The sequence below is a fragment of the Procambarus clarkii genome, chromosome 16 (genome assembly GCF_040958095.1).
Source record: "Procambarus clarkii isolate CNS0578487 chromosome 16, FALCON_Pclarkii_2.0, whole genome shotgun sequence".
NCBI classification, from domain to species: Eukaryota; Metazoa; Arthropoda; class Malacostraca; order Decapoda; family Cambaridae; genus Procambarus; species Procambarus clarkii.
This window is the reverse complement of record NC_091165.1, coordinates 33,573,455-33,591,320: the sequence shown is the minus strand read 5'-3', so window position 1 is coordinate 33,591,320 and position 17,866 is coordinate 33,573,455. Positions and strand designations below refer to the sequence as shown.

At 40.5% G+C, this 17,866-nt stretch overlaps 1 protein-coding gene across 2 annotated transcripts in view; it reads left to right on the top strand.

Moving 5' to 3' along the window:
• The first annotated feature begins 6,614 nt into the window (after positions 1-6,614).
• Positions 6,615-17,866, top strand: part of LOC123760113 (HEAT repeat-containing protein 3) — a 237,276-nt gene continuing 226,024 nt past the window's right edge. Inside the window, exon 1 of one of the 2 annotated variants that reach the window (XM_069325425.1) lies at positions 6,615-6,885. In XM_069325425.1, coding sequence (XP_069181526.1) covers positions 6,748-6,885 — 138 coding nt within the window. In that variant the 5' untranslated portion in view covers positions 6,615-6,747. The remainder of the gene's footprint in view (positions 6,886-17,866) is intronic. The other variant, XM_045745599.2, reaches the window with a different exon arrangement.

Below are 17,866 nucleotides of genomic sequence, written 5' to 3'. Positions count from 1 at the left end.
ACTTTTCTTCTCACTCCCGCTCCGTTTCTGTCTTCACCGATGGGTCTAAGTCAGCGGACGGTGTTGGCTACTCTGTTGTTTTTCCTGATCGCACTTATATGTGTCGCTTGCCTCCGGAGACTAGCATCTTTACAGCGGAACTTTATGCTATTCTCTATGCTCTTCGTCTCCTGCTTTCTCGTTGTCAGTCTTCCTTTGTGGTTGTTGTTGACTCTCGTAGTGCCCTCATGGCTCTCGGGTGCTTTAATCCAGTTCATCCGGTAGTTGTCGAGATCCAGCATTGGCTGTTTCTCGTTCACAGTAAATTTAAGTCGGTTGAGTTTTGTTGGGTTCCCAGCCATATTGGCGTGTCTTTAAATGAGCGTGCGGATGCTGCCGCTAAGGAAGCTGTCCGCTCTTGTCCCATCAAGGCATGTAAAGGCATTCCGTATTCCGACTTTTACCCGGTTATCCATTCCTCAGTCCTTACCCGTTGGCAGGCTTCTTGGTTGTCTGTTACTGGTAACAAGCTACGTACTCTTAAATGTTGTGTTTCCTCGTGGCCGTCCTCCTTCCACCGTAACCGGCGGTGGGAAACAGCTCTAGCGAGGTTGCGTATTGGCCATACTCGCTTAACCCATGGTCACTTGATGGAGCGCCGCCCTGCTCCTTATTGTCCTAGTTGCATTGTCCCTCTTACGGTCGTGCATGTCCTTCTTGAATGTCCTGACTTCCAGGACGAGCGTGTGTCTTGCTTTCCGACCGCCCCTCGCGGTCACCTGTCCCTCGATAGAATTCTTGGTGACTCGGATACTTTTGATATCGTTCGCCTTATGCGTTTTTGTTCTCGTATTGGCATCCTTGGTGATATTTAGCGCCCTCTGATTATTTTGCGTATTTGATGGTGCTACATAGCCTTCCCGGTTTGGTGCCTTCTTTTGATAATTACTTACTTACTTTATAATACCCACTGTCCTATGCTTACAAAACAAGTCACAACCAAAAGGCTTAACAATCCCTGGCTTACAAAGGGAATACTTAAATCTATTAATAGAAAACATGACCTTGAGAAAAAGTATAGGTTAGGGATTGTCTCCAAAGAATTCTCAAAGAATTACTCATTATTGCTATCTAAGATAATTAGACGAGCCAAAACTAAATACTACGAAGATAAATTTACCCAAATAAAGAGCAACATTAAACAAACATGGAGAACAATTTCACAAATATTGGGATCAAAGAAGTCTTTAAATAACAAACCGACTCTCCTGTCTAATAACGATGGTCAGCTTTCAGCCTCTGATTCTGCTATTGAGTTCAATAGGTTCTTCTCTTCCATTGGTTCATCCCTTGCTAATGATATTCCATCTTCCAGTACTGACATTAAGGACTATCTTACAGGGAACTATCCCCAGTCTCTGTACCTAAAGCCTATTAATTCCATTGACGTCAATGAGATAATCCTTTCCCTTAAAACCAAGTCTGGTGCCCTTGAGGAGATACCAACTTTAATCTACAAAAAAGCCTCCAGATCTTTAGCCCCTGCTATTGCTTTGCTCTTCAACAAGTCACTTGAACTCCAAACCTTTCCAGATATTCTAAAAAAAGCGAGAGTAACGCCTGTCCACAAATGTGGTGATCTCACAGATGTTAACAACTACAGACCTATATCAATCCTGCCAAACTTGTCAAAAATTTTTGAAAAACTAATCTATAAGCAGCTTTACTCATATCTAGCCAAACTCAATATACTTAGCCCTTGCCAATATGGCTTCAGGCCCAAAAAAAGCACTAACGATGCACTTATTAGTATGCTTAACTCGATTCATACAGCTCTTGATAAAAATGAGTTCCCTGTTGGGTTATTTGTGGACCTGCGTAAAGCTTTCGATACTGTCAACCACCAAAACCTTCTTCTTAAATTACATCATTATGGTGTCAGAGGACACTCCCTACAATACCTCAAATCCTACCTTACTGACAGGCTCCAATGTGTTTCTGTGAATAATACAATTTCTCCCACCCTACCCATCAACATTGGTGTTCCCCAGGGCAGCATACTTGGCCCTCTCCTCTTTCTCATCTACATTAATGACCTTCCAAATGCCTCCCAACACCTCAAACCAATCCTATTTGCTGACGACACAACCTTCATTTACTCCAGTCCTGATCCCCTTGCTCTAAATGCCACAGTAAATACTGAGCTAAATAAAGTCCATCTGTGGCTAACTGCCAACAAACTCACCCTTAACATTGACAAAACTTTCTATATTCTGTTTGGCAATAAATCCTCTAATCAAATAAATCTCAAAATAAACAATACCCAAATTTGTAACAAATTAGATGGCAAATTCCTTGGCATTCTCATTGACCACAAGCTGAATTTCCAGGGACACATTCTAAACATATCAAAAAAAGTTTCAAAAACTGTGGGCATTCTTTCTAAGATCAGATATTATGTACCACGCCCTGCCCTGGTGACTCTCTATTACTCCCTTATCTATCCATATCTCAACTATGGTATTTGTGCTTGGGGTTCTACTACCCAAAATTACTTACGTCCTCTAATTACTCAACACAAAGCTGCTATTAGGACAATATCCAATTCTGGCCCCAGACATCACTCGGTACCCCTATTCAAATCCCTGAATATGTTAGACATTAAGTCACTGCACATTCTCTCATGTGTACTATACATATACAAAACGCTAAATTGTAATACCAATCCTGATCTCAAAAGCTTCATAGAAGGTTGTAACAGAACCCATGAGCACCACACCAGAAATAAATCAGAATAATATCAGAATAATAAGAATAGAATAATCAGAATAATAACTAACTCTGCTTTCAGACAACACTCAGCTCCCTTGTTTAAATCTCTAAACTTGCTAAATATTAACTCCCTCCACACATTCTCTTGTGTCAACTACATTTACAAAACCCTGTTCTTAAATGCAAACCATGCTCTGAAACTCTCCCTGGACAGATGTAATAGGACCCATTATCACCACACCAGAAATAAATATCTCTTTGATATCCCCAGGGTCAAACTTAATCTGTGTAAACACTCTATGCAAATTAAGGGACCTAGTCTATGGAACTCACTCCCTAGTGAATTGAAAAACTGTAAAACTTTTGCCTTATTTAAAAGCAAAACCAAAAAGTACCTAACTTCATCTATTTAGTTTCCTACACTGAGCTTTAAATTTGCTCTGTACCTAGTGGTACCCAATCTCCTAATTTTTATGTAATATCAAACAACCTTATCATTGTGTTCATTGCTGTCTTCTTTTATGTGCTAGCCATATGCTGTATTGTGACTACCAATTTTTGTCAACTACCATTCAAGCTGTCATTGCAATCAATCTTATATTGTTTCTGCTGTATTGTGCCTACCAATTTGTTGTCAACTACCATTTTAAGCTGTCATTGCAATCAATCATAGCTACCTATGTGCTTTAATATACTGTACCTATAATTTTCTCTCATCTTTTTTTTTTTTCATTCCATGTAATCTGTTATCATTTTTTTGTCTATAAATTTTGCAAGTATTTACCTCCTTAAAATTTTCTTAGATTAAGGACCTGCCCGAAACGCTGCGCGTGCTAGTGGCTTTACAAGACTGTAATTACCATAATTGTATCCTCACATTCCTTATGTACATTCTTGTATATGCATAAATAAATAAATAAATAAATAAATAAATAAATAAATACAGTTTTGATATTCCTAGAGTACGACTTAATCAAACCAGAAATGCACTACAAATCAAGGGACCCAGAATGTGGAATGACCTTCCCAACCATGTTAAAGACTGTACCTCTCTCAACCAGTTTAAGGTAAAAACGAAGCTATACCTAATAAATTCCCTGTAACCTACCTTACCTCTCTATTGTCAACCCATGTATGTTTTTTTTTTTTTTTTTTTTTTACAAATCAACGCTGTTTTAATGTAATTTTCTGTAATAATTTGTAATTGTATTTGTGCTGTTTTTTCAACAATGTTCCCCCCTCTTTTACCTCTATTTTTATTTGTACTCAACGCATTTTTTTCTTTTTACCCATTAGTTTTAAGCTTTAGTCAGTAGTGTTTTTTCCTGCCCGAAACGCTTTGCGTAATAGTGGCTTTAGGCATTGTATGTACTAGCTCCTATCTATAAAGCCAACAAACTTTGTAAAATCTCTTTATGTATGTACCTTTGCCTAAATAAAAATTATTATTATTATTATTATTACTTGTACGAATAGGTCCAATACTGGCAGTGGTTTTTGCTTTTGATTTCGCATATGAGAAGAAATATTTTGGATTTTTCTTTATTTCCTGAATTGCTTTCTGTTCTAACTGCCTTTCTTCAGTTTCATATGAGTGTTTCAATTTCCGCTCGATTTCTTCAATATCCCTATTTAAATTATTCCTTCTTTGACGGGAAATTCGTGTCTGCATAAGCAGTTCTGTTATTTTTTTCCTGCCCTTACAAAGCTTCCTATTGCTTGTCTTCTTCATTGCTGTCTTCTTTTATGTGCTAGCCATATGCTGTATTGTGACTACCAATTTTTGTCAACTACCATTCAAGCTGTCATTGCAATCAATCTTATATTGTTTCTGCTGTATTGTGCCTACCAATTTGTTGTCAACTACCATTTTAAGCTGTCATTGCAATCAATCTATGTGCTTTAATATACTGTACCTATAATTTTCTCTCATCTTTTTTTTTCATTCCATGTAATCTGTTATCATTTTTTTGTCTATAAATTTTGCAAGTATTTACCTCCTTAAAATTTTCTTAGATTAAGGACCTGCCCGAAACGCTGCGCGTGCTAGTGGCTTTACAGGACTGTAATTACCATATTTGTATCCTCACATTCCTTATGTACATTCTTGTATATGCATAAATAAAAATAAAAATAAAAATAAATAAGTCAGTTTTTCTATTCCTTCTGTAGGACTTGTATTACTTAGAACAGTTCCCCATGGAATGTTTGTAAGTTCCCTGTTTATTATCTCCCAGTCTATCCTTTTATTATTAAAATTGAATTTACTGAATAGCCCCTCTCGCTTTATCAACGTTTTAGGTCTATTCTGAGTATTGATGGTCGTTTGCACTTCAATGAGCTTGTGATCTGAGTATGTGGTATCTGATATCGTAATGTCTCTGATAATGTCTTCATTGTTCGTAAAGATCAGATCTAGAATATTTTCATTTCTCGTTGGCTCCGATATCTGCTGATTGAGTGAAAATTTGTCACGGAATCTAAGTAGTTCTCTAATCTGTGGTTGGTTAGGTCCTGATAGATTTCCTGGTATAATATTATTGTTTGCTATTTTCCACCTGAGACTAGGCAAGTTGAAGTCACCTAGGAAGATAATATCAGGTATCGGGTTCTCCAAATTATCAAGGTTGTAGAATTCAAGTAACCCTGTGAGGCAGGACTTGCCATCCCTGAACCCATGTTGACGCTGTGTTACAAAATCCCTTCGCTCCAGATGTTCCACTAGCTTTCTTCTCACAATCTTCTCCATCAGCTTGTATGGTATGCAAGTTAGGGACACTGGCCTGTAGTTCAGTGTCTCCTGCCTATCCCTTTTCTTGTATATTGGGACTACATTAGCTTCTTTCCAAATTACTGGCAGTTCCCCTGTTGCCAGTGATTTGTTATACACTATGGAGCGTGGCAAGCACAGTGCTTCTGCTCCTTCCTTTAGTATCCAAGGGGAGATTCCATCTGGTCCTATAGCCTTTGTTACATCCAACTCTAGTAACAACTTCCTTACTTCCCCATTAGTAATCTCAAACTCTTCTAGTGGTTCCTGGTTAACTATTCCCTCTCGTATCTCTGGAATTTCTCCTTGCTCTGAGGTGAAGACCTGGAATTTCATATTCAGTTCCTCACACACTTCCTTGTCGTTTGTAGTGAATCCTTCTGCTCCTATCCTTAATTTCATTACCTGTTCCTTTACTGTTGTACATCATTACACACACATAAGGGCGAAGAGGGAGAACGGGCTATTGACATAGCTCGGGTGCAGGGGGAGTTGTGTAAAATCCTAGTTTGTGCCTCGGAGAGGCTACGAGATCCAGTAAGTTCAATGGAACTTCGGTTTCAACTCTTTTTAACCCTGTCGTTTGGGTCAGCTCAGTCGATTAAGGCAATGTCTGGGATGCTCCCGGACGCAGTTTCGAATCCTCGTCACGGCCCTTGTGGATTTGTTCATTTGATGCATCACGTTAGTGTGATCTCTGTTGTTGTTGTTGTTATAGATTCAGCTACTCGGAACAAGTTCCAAGTAGCACGGGCTATGGTGAGCCCGTAACTTACCTGGCACAGGAGCGGGGCAAGAAGCTCGGGCTATAGTTAGCCTCTGGTGATCTCTGTGTGTAGCTCTGCCTATAAATCCATCAACGTTTTGTATCTCACCTTGTATGTATGTACTTTACCTGAATAAATATTTGTATTTGTTTGCATTTGTATATTTATAGGTAAGCTAACTTGAGATTATTTCCAAATGTAAATAAATTTTATCTTAAATATTGAAGTAAAAAAGTAGTACAACTGTTAAAATGTTTTTTAAATAATTTATGATCACAATGTAATTGACTATTAGAGCTACTAGTCAAATAATTATATGTTTATAAGGATTTAAGCCCGTAACCCAAACAATGGCGGCCGCCTTGATCGGCAATGAGATGTTGTTTACATCTGTTGGTCAAGTGAATTAAAGCAGATTTATTCACTCAAGCCGTCCATATCACCGACAAGTTGTCCAAGATGGGTAAAATGAAGCAGAGGAGGCAACGAGGGGACCGATATGACCCTATTGGTGTGGCGAATAACCGGGCTGGAGCTGGAGATGAGCCAGCCCACACCCGCAGCCCGACTGCCGGCCTTAGGCTGGTGGAGGAGAAGGTAAATATTATATAATAATAATTCATTGTATCGGGGGACAGGAAACCAGAGTGTATTCATACACGTTAGGCTTACCTGAAACACCAATATGTTTCAGTTTCCAGAACAACCTCTTATGTGCAACTGTTGAAAGCCATTTTTTAGGTCCAGATAGATGCAGTCAATCCAACTATCTCTTTACTGTAAAATCTCTTTGACTCGATCAGAGAAACTGAGTAAATTTGTTATACAGGATCCTCCAGATTGAAAATCATTGTCTGTCTGCTATTATATCATTTCTCTCCAGGTGTTCTACCATTTAGTTTTAATTATTTTTTCCAATATTTTGACTATTACACTTGTCAATGATACAGGTCTATAATAGAAGGGGTCTTTCCTGCTGCTACTTTTGTTGATTGGAACTATGTTAGCCTTTTTCCACACATGGGTGAGTGGCAGGGTGGCCGAGTGGGCAGCACTCTAGACTCGTGGACGTAGGGACTGGGGTTCGATCCCCACACCCGGCGGAGACAGATGGGCAGAGTTCCCTTAACCCTGATGCGCCTGTTACCTAGCAGTAAATATGTACATGGGAGTTAGACAGCTGCTACGAGCTGCTTCCTGGGGGTGGAGGTGTGTGTGTGTAATTACCTACGTGTAGTTACCTAAGTGTAGTTACAAGATGAAAGCTACGCTCGTGGTGTCCCGTCTCGCCAGCACTCTTTGTCATATAATGCTGTGAAATTACTGATGGTTTTGGCCTCCACCACCTTCTCGCCTAACTTGTTCCAACCGTCTACCACTGTATTTACAAAAGTGAATTTTCCTATATTTCTCCGGCAGCTTTGTTTCGTTAGTTTAAATCTATGACCTCTTGTTCTTGAAGTTCCAGGTCTCAGGAATTCTGCCCTATCAATTTTATTGATTCCTGTAACTATTATGAACATAGTGATCATATTGCCTCTTTTTCTTCTATCTTCTAGTTTTTGCATAATTAATGCCTCTAACCTCTCCTCGTAGCTCTTGTCCTTCAGTTCTGGGAGCCACTTAGTAGCATGTCTTTGCATCTTTTCCAGTTTCTTGATGTGCTTCTTAAGATATGGGCACCACACAACCGCTGCATATTCCAGCTTTGATCTAATAAAAATCGTGAACAATTTCTTTAGTATTTCTCCATCCATGTATTTAAAAGCAATTCTGAGGTTAGAAAGTGTAGCATAGGCTCCTCACACAATGTTCTTAATGTGGTCCTCAGGTGACAGTTTTCTCTCTAGAACCACCCCTTCTTCTTGAGATCTTGAGATGATTTCGGGGCTTTTAGTGTCCCCGCGGCCCGGTCCTCGATCAGGCCTCCACCCCCAGGAAGCAGCCCGTGACAGCTGACTAACACCCAGGTACCTATTTTACTGCTAGGTAACAGGGGCATAGGGTGAAAGAAAGTCTGCCCATTGTTTCTCGCCGGCGCCTGGGATCGAACCCAGGACCACAGATCCCTTTCTTTGTCAGAATTCTTTAAAGATTTCTCACATAATATATAGGTTGTGTGGGGTCTATGTTCTCCAATTCCACATTCCATAACATGGCATTTATTAACATTAAATTCCATTTGCCAAGTGTTGCTCCATCTACTTATTTTGTCCAGGTCTTCTTGAAGGGCATGACAATCATCTAGGTTTTTTATCTTTCCTATTATCTTAGCATCATCAGCAAACATGTTTATGTAATTCTGTATTCCCACTGGTAGATCGTTTATGTAGACAATGAACATAACTGGTGAAAGAACTGAACCCTGAGGTACTCCACTCGTGACATTTCTCCAGTCAGATACATTGCCTCTGATTATACCTGGTTGATACCTGGTTGATGGGGTTCTGGGAGTTCTTCTACTCCCCAAGCCCGGCCCGAGGCCAGGCTCGACTTGACTTGTGAGAGTTTGGTCCACCAGGCTGTTGCTTGGAGCGGCCCGCAGGGCCACGTACCCACCACAGCCCGGCTGATCCGGAACTTCTCTTAGAAAACCGTCCAGTTTTCTCTTGAAGATGTCCACGGTTGTTCCGGCAATATTTCTTATGCTCGCTGGGAGGATGTTGAACAACCGCGGACCCCTGATGTTTATACAGTGCTCTCTGATTGTGCCTATGGCACCTCTGCTCTTCACTGGTTCAATCTTGCATTTTCTTCCATATCGTTCACTCCAGTACGTTGTTATTTTACTGTGTAGATTTGGGACCTGACCCTCCAGTATTTTCCATGTGTATATTATTTGGTATCTCTCTCGTCTCCTTTCTAGAGAGTACATTTGGAGAGCTTTGAGACGATCCCAATAATTTAGGTGTTTTATCTCGTCTATGCGTGCCGTATATGTTCTCTGTATTCCCTCTATTTCAGCAATCTCTCCTGCTCTGAAGGGGGAAGTGAGTACTGAGCAGTACTCGAGACGGGACAGCACAAGTGACTTGAAGAGTACAACCATTGTGATGGGATCCCTGGATTTGAAAGTTCTCGTAATCCATCCGATCATTTTTCTGGCTGACGCGATATTTGCTTGGTTATGCTCCCTAAACGTTAGATCGTCGGACATCATTATTCCCAAATCCTTGACATGCTGTTTTTCTACTATGGGAAGATTCGATTGTGTTTTGTACCCTGTATTATGTTTCAGATCCTCATTTTTGCCGTACCTGAGTACCTGAAATTTATCACTGTTAAACATCATGTTATTTTCTGCTGCCCAATCAAAAACTTTGTTGACATCTGCTTGTAGTTTTTCAATGTCTTCAGCAGAGGTAATTTTCATGCTGATTTTTGTGTCATCTGCAAAGGACGACACGAAGCTGTGGCGTGTATTTTTGTCTATATCAGATATGAGAATAAGGAACAGTAGCGGTGCAAGGACTGTACCTTGAGGTACAGAGCTTTTAACATCGCTTGGACTCGATTTTATCTGATTGACTGTTACTCTTTGTGTTCTGTTCGACAGGAAATTGAGTATCCAGCGTCCTACTTTTCCAGTTATTCCCATTGACCTCATTTTGTGAGCTATCACCCCATGGTCACATTTGTCGAACGCCTTTGCAAAGTCTGTGTATACAACATCTGCATTTTGCTTTTCTTCTAGGGCTTCTGTGATTTTGTCATAGTGGTTGAGTTATGGCCCTCATTTTTCTGTCAGTTAGGAAATTTTTCATCTATGTTAGTAGCTTACCTGTCACTCCTCCAATATGTTCCAGTTTCCAGAACAACCTCTTATGGGGAACTCTGTCGAAAGCCTTTTTTAGGTCCAGATAGATGCAGTCAACCCAACCATCTCTTGCCTGTAAAATCTCTGTGGCTTGATCATAAAAACTGAGCAAATTCATTACACAGGATCTTCCAGTTCGAAAACCATACTGTCTGTCTGATATTATATCGTTTTCCTCCAGGTGTTCTACCCATTTAGTTTTAATTATTTTTTCCAATATTTTTTTTTTAATTAACATTCTTGTACAGCCACTAGTACGCGTAGCGTTTCGGGCAAGTCCTTAATCCTATGGTCCCTGGAATACGATCCCCTGCCGCGAAGAATCGTTTTTTCATCCAAGTACACATTTTACTGTTGCGTTAAACAGAGGCTACAGTTAAGGAATTGCGCCCAGTAAATCCTCCCCGGCCAGGATACGAACCCATGACATAGCGCTCGCGGAACGCCAGGCGAGTGTCTTACCACTACACCACGGAGACTGACTGCTTTTGACTATTACACTTGTCAATGATACAGGTCTATAATTAAGGGGGTCTTCCCTGTTTCCACTTTTGTAGATTGGAACTATGTTAGCCTTTTTCCACACATCAACTACAACTCCTGTACACAGGGATGCCTGAAAAATCATTTGAAGTGGAATGCTGAGCTCAGGTGCACATTCTCTCAGAACCCATGGTGAAACTCCATCTGGACCAATTGCTTTGTTCTTACTTAGCTCCTTGAGCATTTTTTCCACTTCGTCTCTAGACACCTCTATGTGCTCTATGTTGTTCTCTGGAATTCTTATTGTGTCTGGTTCCCTAAAGATTTCATTTTGTACAAACACACTTTGGAACTTTTTGTTTAATGTTTCACACATTTCCTTTTCATTTTCCGTGAATCTATTTCCCATTTTCAACCTCTGAATATTATCCTTTACCTGTAATTTGTTGTTTATGAATTTATAGAATAGACCTGGTTCTGTTTTACATTGCAATCCATTTTTTCAAATTTTTTTTCTGCCTATCTCCTCACTGCCGTGTAGTTGTTTCTCGCATCTTTGTATCGTTGGTATGTTTGGGGGTTTGGCCTCTTTCTGTATTGATTCCATTTTTGTGTCTTTTGGTCTCTGGCCCTCTCGCAATTTCTATTGAACCAATCCTGTTTCCTAGTTCTGCATGTCTGTTTTGGTATAATTTTTTTTGTGCCTTTATCATATATTTCACAAAACTTGACATACATCTCATTCACTTCCTTGCCTAGCAACAAGTCTGTCCAATTATACTCAGTAAAAAAATTTCTAAGGTCGCCATAATGTCCTCTCCTGAAGTCAGGTTTTTCAACTGCTTCAACCTCCTTATTTTCTTCCAGCTTATAACGCATTGCATACTTTATTCCCAAAAAGACATGGTCACTTTTACCCAAGGGAGGAAGGTACTGAATGTCAAATATCTCTCCCTCCTTCCTGGTAAATATCAAATCTAGCATGGAGGGAATGTCCCCTTCCCTCATCCTCGTAGCTTGCTTAACATGTTGATACAAGAATGTTTCCAGGATGAGGTCTACAAATCTACAGGTCCAAAAATCTGATGTTTTAGCTTCATATGCTTCCCAGTCTATGGATTTCAAGTTGAAGTCACCGACTATCAACAGTCATGATCTATCATTATCCACTCTCGCTATAATCTCTCCCATTATTGTTATAAGACCTTCTCATTTATTATCTAGCTCCTCCTTTGACCATGTGCTGCTTAACGGTGGACTATATGCATTTATGATCATTAGTTTATCATCTTCATGGCAGATCTCTAGTGCTATTATGTCAACTAATTGTGGATTGGCAGTCACTATTTCCTTCACCTTTAGGTGTTCTTTCACCAGCACAGCAACGGCACCGCCTTTACTAATTTTTTTGTCCCGTTTCCAAATTTAGTAGCCCCTTGGGAATATGACCTCATTTAAAATAACATCTTCAAGTTTTGTCTCCGTGAGTGCAACAATGTTTGGTGTCTGCAGCTGTATTACATCACTTAACTCCAGTATCTTCGATCTCACTCCATCTACGTTGGTGTATGCAATCTTCAGGAACTTGTTTCCCCACTCCTTATTCTTCACTCCCCCTCTCTCTATTGATTTTGTTGGTTTGCCTTTATATACCACTTTACTGGTCTGCCTACCCCAACACTTTGTAGAAAAAAGAATTGATTTCTTCTTCATTCCTGCTCTAATTTAAACGTTTTGCCTCGGCGAGATTCAGTTTCAGCTTCTCCCTGTCTTCTTTTGAAAGATCTCGTCTTAACGACCACACTTTCCCATGCTCATCACTTTGTAATTTTCTAGCATTCCTTAGTACTTCTTCCATCTGTTTGGCACCGTTTAGGGTGATCCTCAAAGTTGATCTTTTCCTTTTACGTATCTGTCTATTCTCCTGTAGTCGCACACATTCTCTATGGTAGTAAGACCTTCTACGAGGCCAACAATTTTATCTACTACTTTCGCTTCTTCTACAGCTCTTTCTGACCTAGATGTTATCTCCTTTTCTTTGCAACCAAAAATTATCAGAGACTTACTCTGATCAACTGTGTTTTGCACCAACTTCGGATTAGATGCCAATTCCTTTCTTACTTCCAGCCTAATGTTTGTTTTATCTTGGTTGCTGCTGTGTTTGGCTTCCTTTTCTGCTTCTTCAATTTTTTCCTTCTCCTTGGCCACTTGTGCATAGGTGAGTTGCATATCTTTCTTGCACTGTTCTATTCCCTGTGTAACTTCCTCCACCTGTGCTGACAAAATCTGTTTCTCCTGTTGAATTTCCTTACCTAACCTATTGTAGTCATTTATGTTTAAATTTACTTTAACTTCTTCCAAATCTATTTTTAAGAGTTTATTTTCCTCTTTCATGGCTTTGCAATTTGTTTCCAATTGATTCTTGTCCTTGTATATCTTTCACTAACCCCTCAAGACTATTCTTGAGGGGTTAGTGGTTAGTAATGCTTTCACCAGCATTGCTGTGCTGGTGAAAGAACACCTAAAGGTAAATGAAATAATGATTGCCAATCCACGAGAAGTTAACCTAATAGCACTAGAGATATGCAATCAGGATGATAAACTAACGATCATAAATGCATATAGTCCACCGCCATGCAACACATTGTCAAAGGAGGAGCTGGATAATAAACAAGAGGGTCTTATAACAATAATGAGAGAGATTATAGCGAGAGCGGATAAAGATAGATCACAATTATTGGTAGTCAGCGACTTCAACTTGAAATCCATAGACTGGGAGGCATATGAAGCTAGAACAGAGGATTCTTGGCCTTGTAGATTCGTAAACCTCATCCTGGAAACAATTATGTTTCAACATGTTAAACAAGCTACGAGGATGAGGGGATATCTTGAGGTGATTTTGGGGCTTAGCTTCCCCGTGGCCCGGTCCTCGACCAACTCTAACTAACTCCCAGGTACCTATTTACTGCTAGGTAATAAGGGGCATCAGGGTGAAAGAAACTTTTTGCACATTTGTCTCCGCTTCCACCGGGGATCGAACCCGGAACATCAGGACTACGAATCCGAAGCACTGTCCACTCTGCTATCAGGCGCCCTGGGAGGCCAACATCCCCTGGGAAGGGGATGTTCCCTCCATGCTGGATTTGATATTTACCAGGAAAGGGGAAGAGATATATGACATTCAGTACCTTCCTGCCTTGGGTAAAAGTGACCATGTCTTATATGGGAACAAAGTATGCAATGCGTTATAATCTGGAAGAAAATGAGGTTGATGCAGTTGAAAAACCTGATTTCAGGAGAGGTCATTATGGGAAACTCAGATATTTCTTTAAGGAATTTGAATGGAAAGACGTGCTGTTAGGACATGAAGTAAATGAGATGTATGTCACATTTTGTGAAATATATAATAAAGGCACAAAAAAATTTATACCAAAGCAGAGATGCAGAACTAGGAAACAGCTGGACAGCGCTTCGAATTCGTAGTCCTGAGGTTCCGGGTTCGATCCCTGGTGGAGGCGGAGACAAATGAGCAAAATGTTTCTTTCACCCTGATGCCCCTGGTACCTTGCAGAAAATAGGTACCCTGGGAGTTAGTCAGCTGCAACAGGCTGCTTCCTGGGGGATGTGTAACAAAAAGGAGGCCTGGTCGAGATCCAGGCCGTGGGGACGCTAAGACCCGAAATCATCTCAAGATAACTTCAAGATAACCTTAAGGATTGGTTCAACAGAAATTGCGAGAGGGCCAGAGACCAGAAGACACAAAAATGGAATCAATATAGGAAGAGGCCAAACCCTCAAACATACCAGCGATACAAAGATATGAAACAGCTTCATGGCAGTAAGGAGAGAGGCAGAAAAAAATTTTGAAAATGGGATTGCGGACAAATGTAAAATAGAACCAGGCCTATTCTATAAATTCATAAACAACAAATTGCAGATAAGGAATAATATTCAGAGGTTGAAAATGGGTAACAGATTCACGGAAAATGAAAAGAAAATGTGTGAAATGTTAAAAGAAAAGTTCCAAAGTGTGTTTGTACAAAAGGAGATCTTTAGGGAAATAGACACAATAAGAATTCCAGAGAACAACATAGAACACATAGAGGTGTCTAGAGACGAAGTGGAAAAAATGCTCAAGGAGTTAAGTAAGAACAAAGCAGTTGGCCCAGATGAAGTTTTGCTATGGGTTATCTTGAGATGATTTCGGGGCTTTTTAGTGTCCCCGCGGCCCGGTCCTCGACCAGGCCTCCACCCCCAGGAAGCAGCCCGTTACAGCTGACTAACACCCAGGTACCTATTTTACTGCTAGGTAACAGGGACATAGGGTGAAAGAAACTCTGCCCAATGTTTCTCGCCGGCGCCTGGGATCGAACCCAGGACCACAGGATCACAAGTCCAGCGTGCTGTCCGCTCGGCCGACCGGCTCCCTCTGGGTTCTGAGAGAATGTGCACCTGAGCTCAGCATTCCACTTTAACTGATTTTTCTGGCATCCCTGTGTACAGGAGTTATAGGTGATGTGGTGATGTGTTTATAAAAGGTAACATAGTTCCAATCTACAAAAGTGGCAACAGGAAAGACCCCCTCAATTATAGATCTGTATCATTGACAAGTGTAATAGTCAAAATATTGGAAAAAATAATTAAAACTAAATGGGTAGAATTCCTGGAGTAAAACTATATAATATCAGAGACAGTATGGTTTTCGATCTGGAAGATCCTGTGTAACAAATTTACTCGGTTTCTATGATCGAGCCACAGAGATTTTACAGGAAAGAGGTGGTTGGATTGATTGCCTCTATCTGGACCTGAAAAAGGTTTTGACAGAGTTCCACATAAGAGGTTGTTCTGGAAACTGGAACATATTGGAGGGGTGACTATCTTGAGGTTATCTTGAGATGATTTCGGGGCTTTATTGTCCCCGCGGCCCGGTCCTCGACCAGGCCTCCACCCCCAGGAAGCAGCCCGTGACAGCCGACTAACACCCAGGTACCTATTTACTGCTAGGTAACAGGGGCATAGGGTGAAAGAAACTCTGCCCATTGTTTCTCGCCGGCGCCCGGGATCGAACCCGGGACCACAGGATCACAGTCCAGCGTGCTGTCCGCTCGGCCGACCGGCTCCCCAGGTAAGGTAACAGGTAAGGTGACAGGTAAGCTTCTAACATGGATGAAAAATTTACTATCTGATAGAAAAATTTGGGCTGTAATTAGAGGCAATATTTTGGATTGGAGGAATGTCACAAGTGGAGTACTACAGGGTTCAGTTCTTGCACCGGTAATGTTCATTGTCTACATAAACGATCAACCAGTTGGTATACAGAATTATATGAGCATGTTTGCTGATGATGCTAAAATAATAGGGAAGGTAAGAAACTTAGATGATTATTATGCCCTTCAAGAAGACCTGGACAAAATAAGTATATGGAGCACCACTTGGCAAATGGAATTTAATGTGAATAAGAGCCATGTTATGTAATGTGGGATTGGAGAACATTAGACCCCACACAACCTATAATTTATGTGAGAAATCTTTAAAGAATTTTGACAAGAAAGAGATCTAGGGGTGGTTCTAGATAGAAAACTGTCACCTGAGGAACCATTGTGCGAGGAGCCTATGCTACACTTTCTGACTTCAAATTGCTTTTAAATACATGGATGGAGAAATACTAAAAAAATTGCTCACGACTTTTGTTAGACCAAAGCAGGAATATGCAGCGGTTGCATGGTGCCCATATCTTAAGAAGCACATCAAGAAACTGGAAAAGGTGCAAAGACATGCTACTAAGTGGCTCCCAGAACTGAAGAACAAGAGCTACGAGGAGAGGTTAAAGGTATTAAATATGCAAACACTAGAAGCTAATAGAAAAAGAGGCAATATGATCACTACGTACAAAATACTGTAGTAACAGGAATCGATAAAATTGACGGGGAAGAATTCCTGAGACCCGAACTTCATGAACTAGAGGTCATAGATTTAAACTAATGAAACAAAGCTGCTGGTGAAATATGAGAAAATTCACTTGTGTTAACAGAGTGGTAGACAGTTGGAACAAGTTAGGCGAGAAGGTGGTGCAGGCCAAAATCGTCAGTAATTTCAAAGCGTTATACGACAAAGAGTGCTGGGAAGACGGGACACCACGAGCGTAGTTCTCATCTTGTAACAACTCTTAGATAATCACACATGTGCATTAATATAGGCCATTGATCCTTGTGTCTCTTTGAGGGGGGCCAGGTTCTGGCTCGTGGTCCCCGGACTGGTCTCCTAGGACTCCATTCACACTGATGTCAAAGACTAATAATATACATATCAGCCTGGATACATCCGGGAAGCCTACGGGCCTCATCCAGAAAATGGAGTTTCATTACATTCAATGCTTTTTTTTTTATAAAATTGTTCATCTGTGTTCCCTGAGCATGTGTGTGTGGGGGGGGTGATAAAAATTTAATTGTACTTACCAATGATGTGACCGAGTTGAGAACTTGGCTGATGATGTCAAAGATCTTGGTCGCTCAAGCGTGGTGCGTTCCAGGAGCATTGCGCTTAGCGTTCAAGCAGCCTGAGTTGCCACAAATTTATCTTTGAGGCGTATTATCTATGTACAGTATCTATGGCATATTTTACAACCATTTTTTTCACTAATATTTTACAATATATGGTCACTTGATGTTGTATTATAATACAACTATAAATTCAATACACTCAAATATTAGTGTCACATGTATGTGCACAAGAATGTTTTATTTTTCAGGAAATATAAAATGTATTATGGATTGTTTACAGTATATACACTCAATATGTACATGGTTTTTGTTCCATTATTTGATATTTAGAAGTCCTGAAGACTGTGATATTCGTCAAAACACTCACCATAGCACAAAGGCACCTCACATGTTGGGCACCAATGTTATAACTAATTTATGTTTCGGTGGCCTCTTTTGTGTGGTCTTACACACAATGCACTCGTGCTGGCCTACTGCACACTTTCCAGTTGGTGATAAATTCCTAATCTTGTGTGTCAGAAAGGCCTCCTTGAAAGTGAGCCTGGGTGTGGGAGCATGGTGCAATACTGGGTTCACAATGGGTCTTTGTATGCCAGGAATTGGTTTGCCAAACTTTTCTAATAATAGTGTTACTACAGTAAAACTGAATGCACGGAAATTTGGTTTTCCACCCATTTTCACAAGATACATATTGTAACTGGTTGATACCTGGTTGATACCTGGTTGATGGGGTCCTGGGAGTTCTTCTACTCCCCAAGCCCGGCTCGAGGCCAGGCTT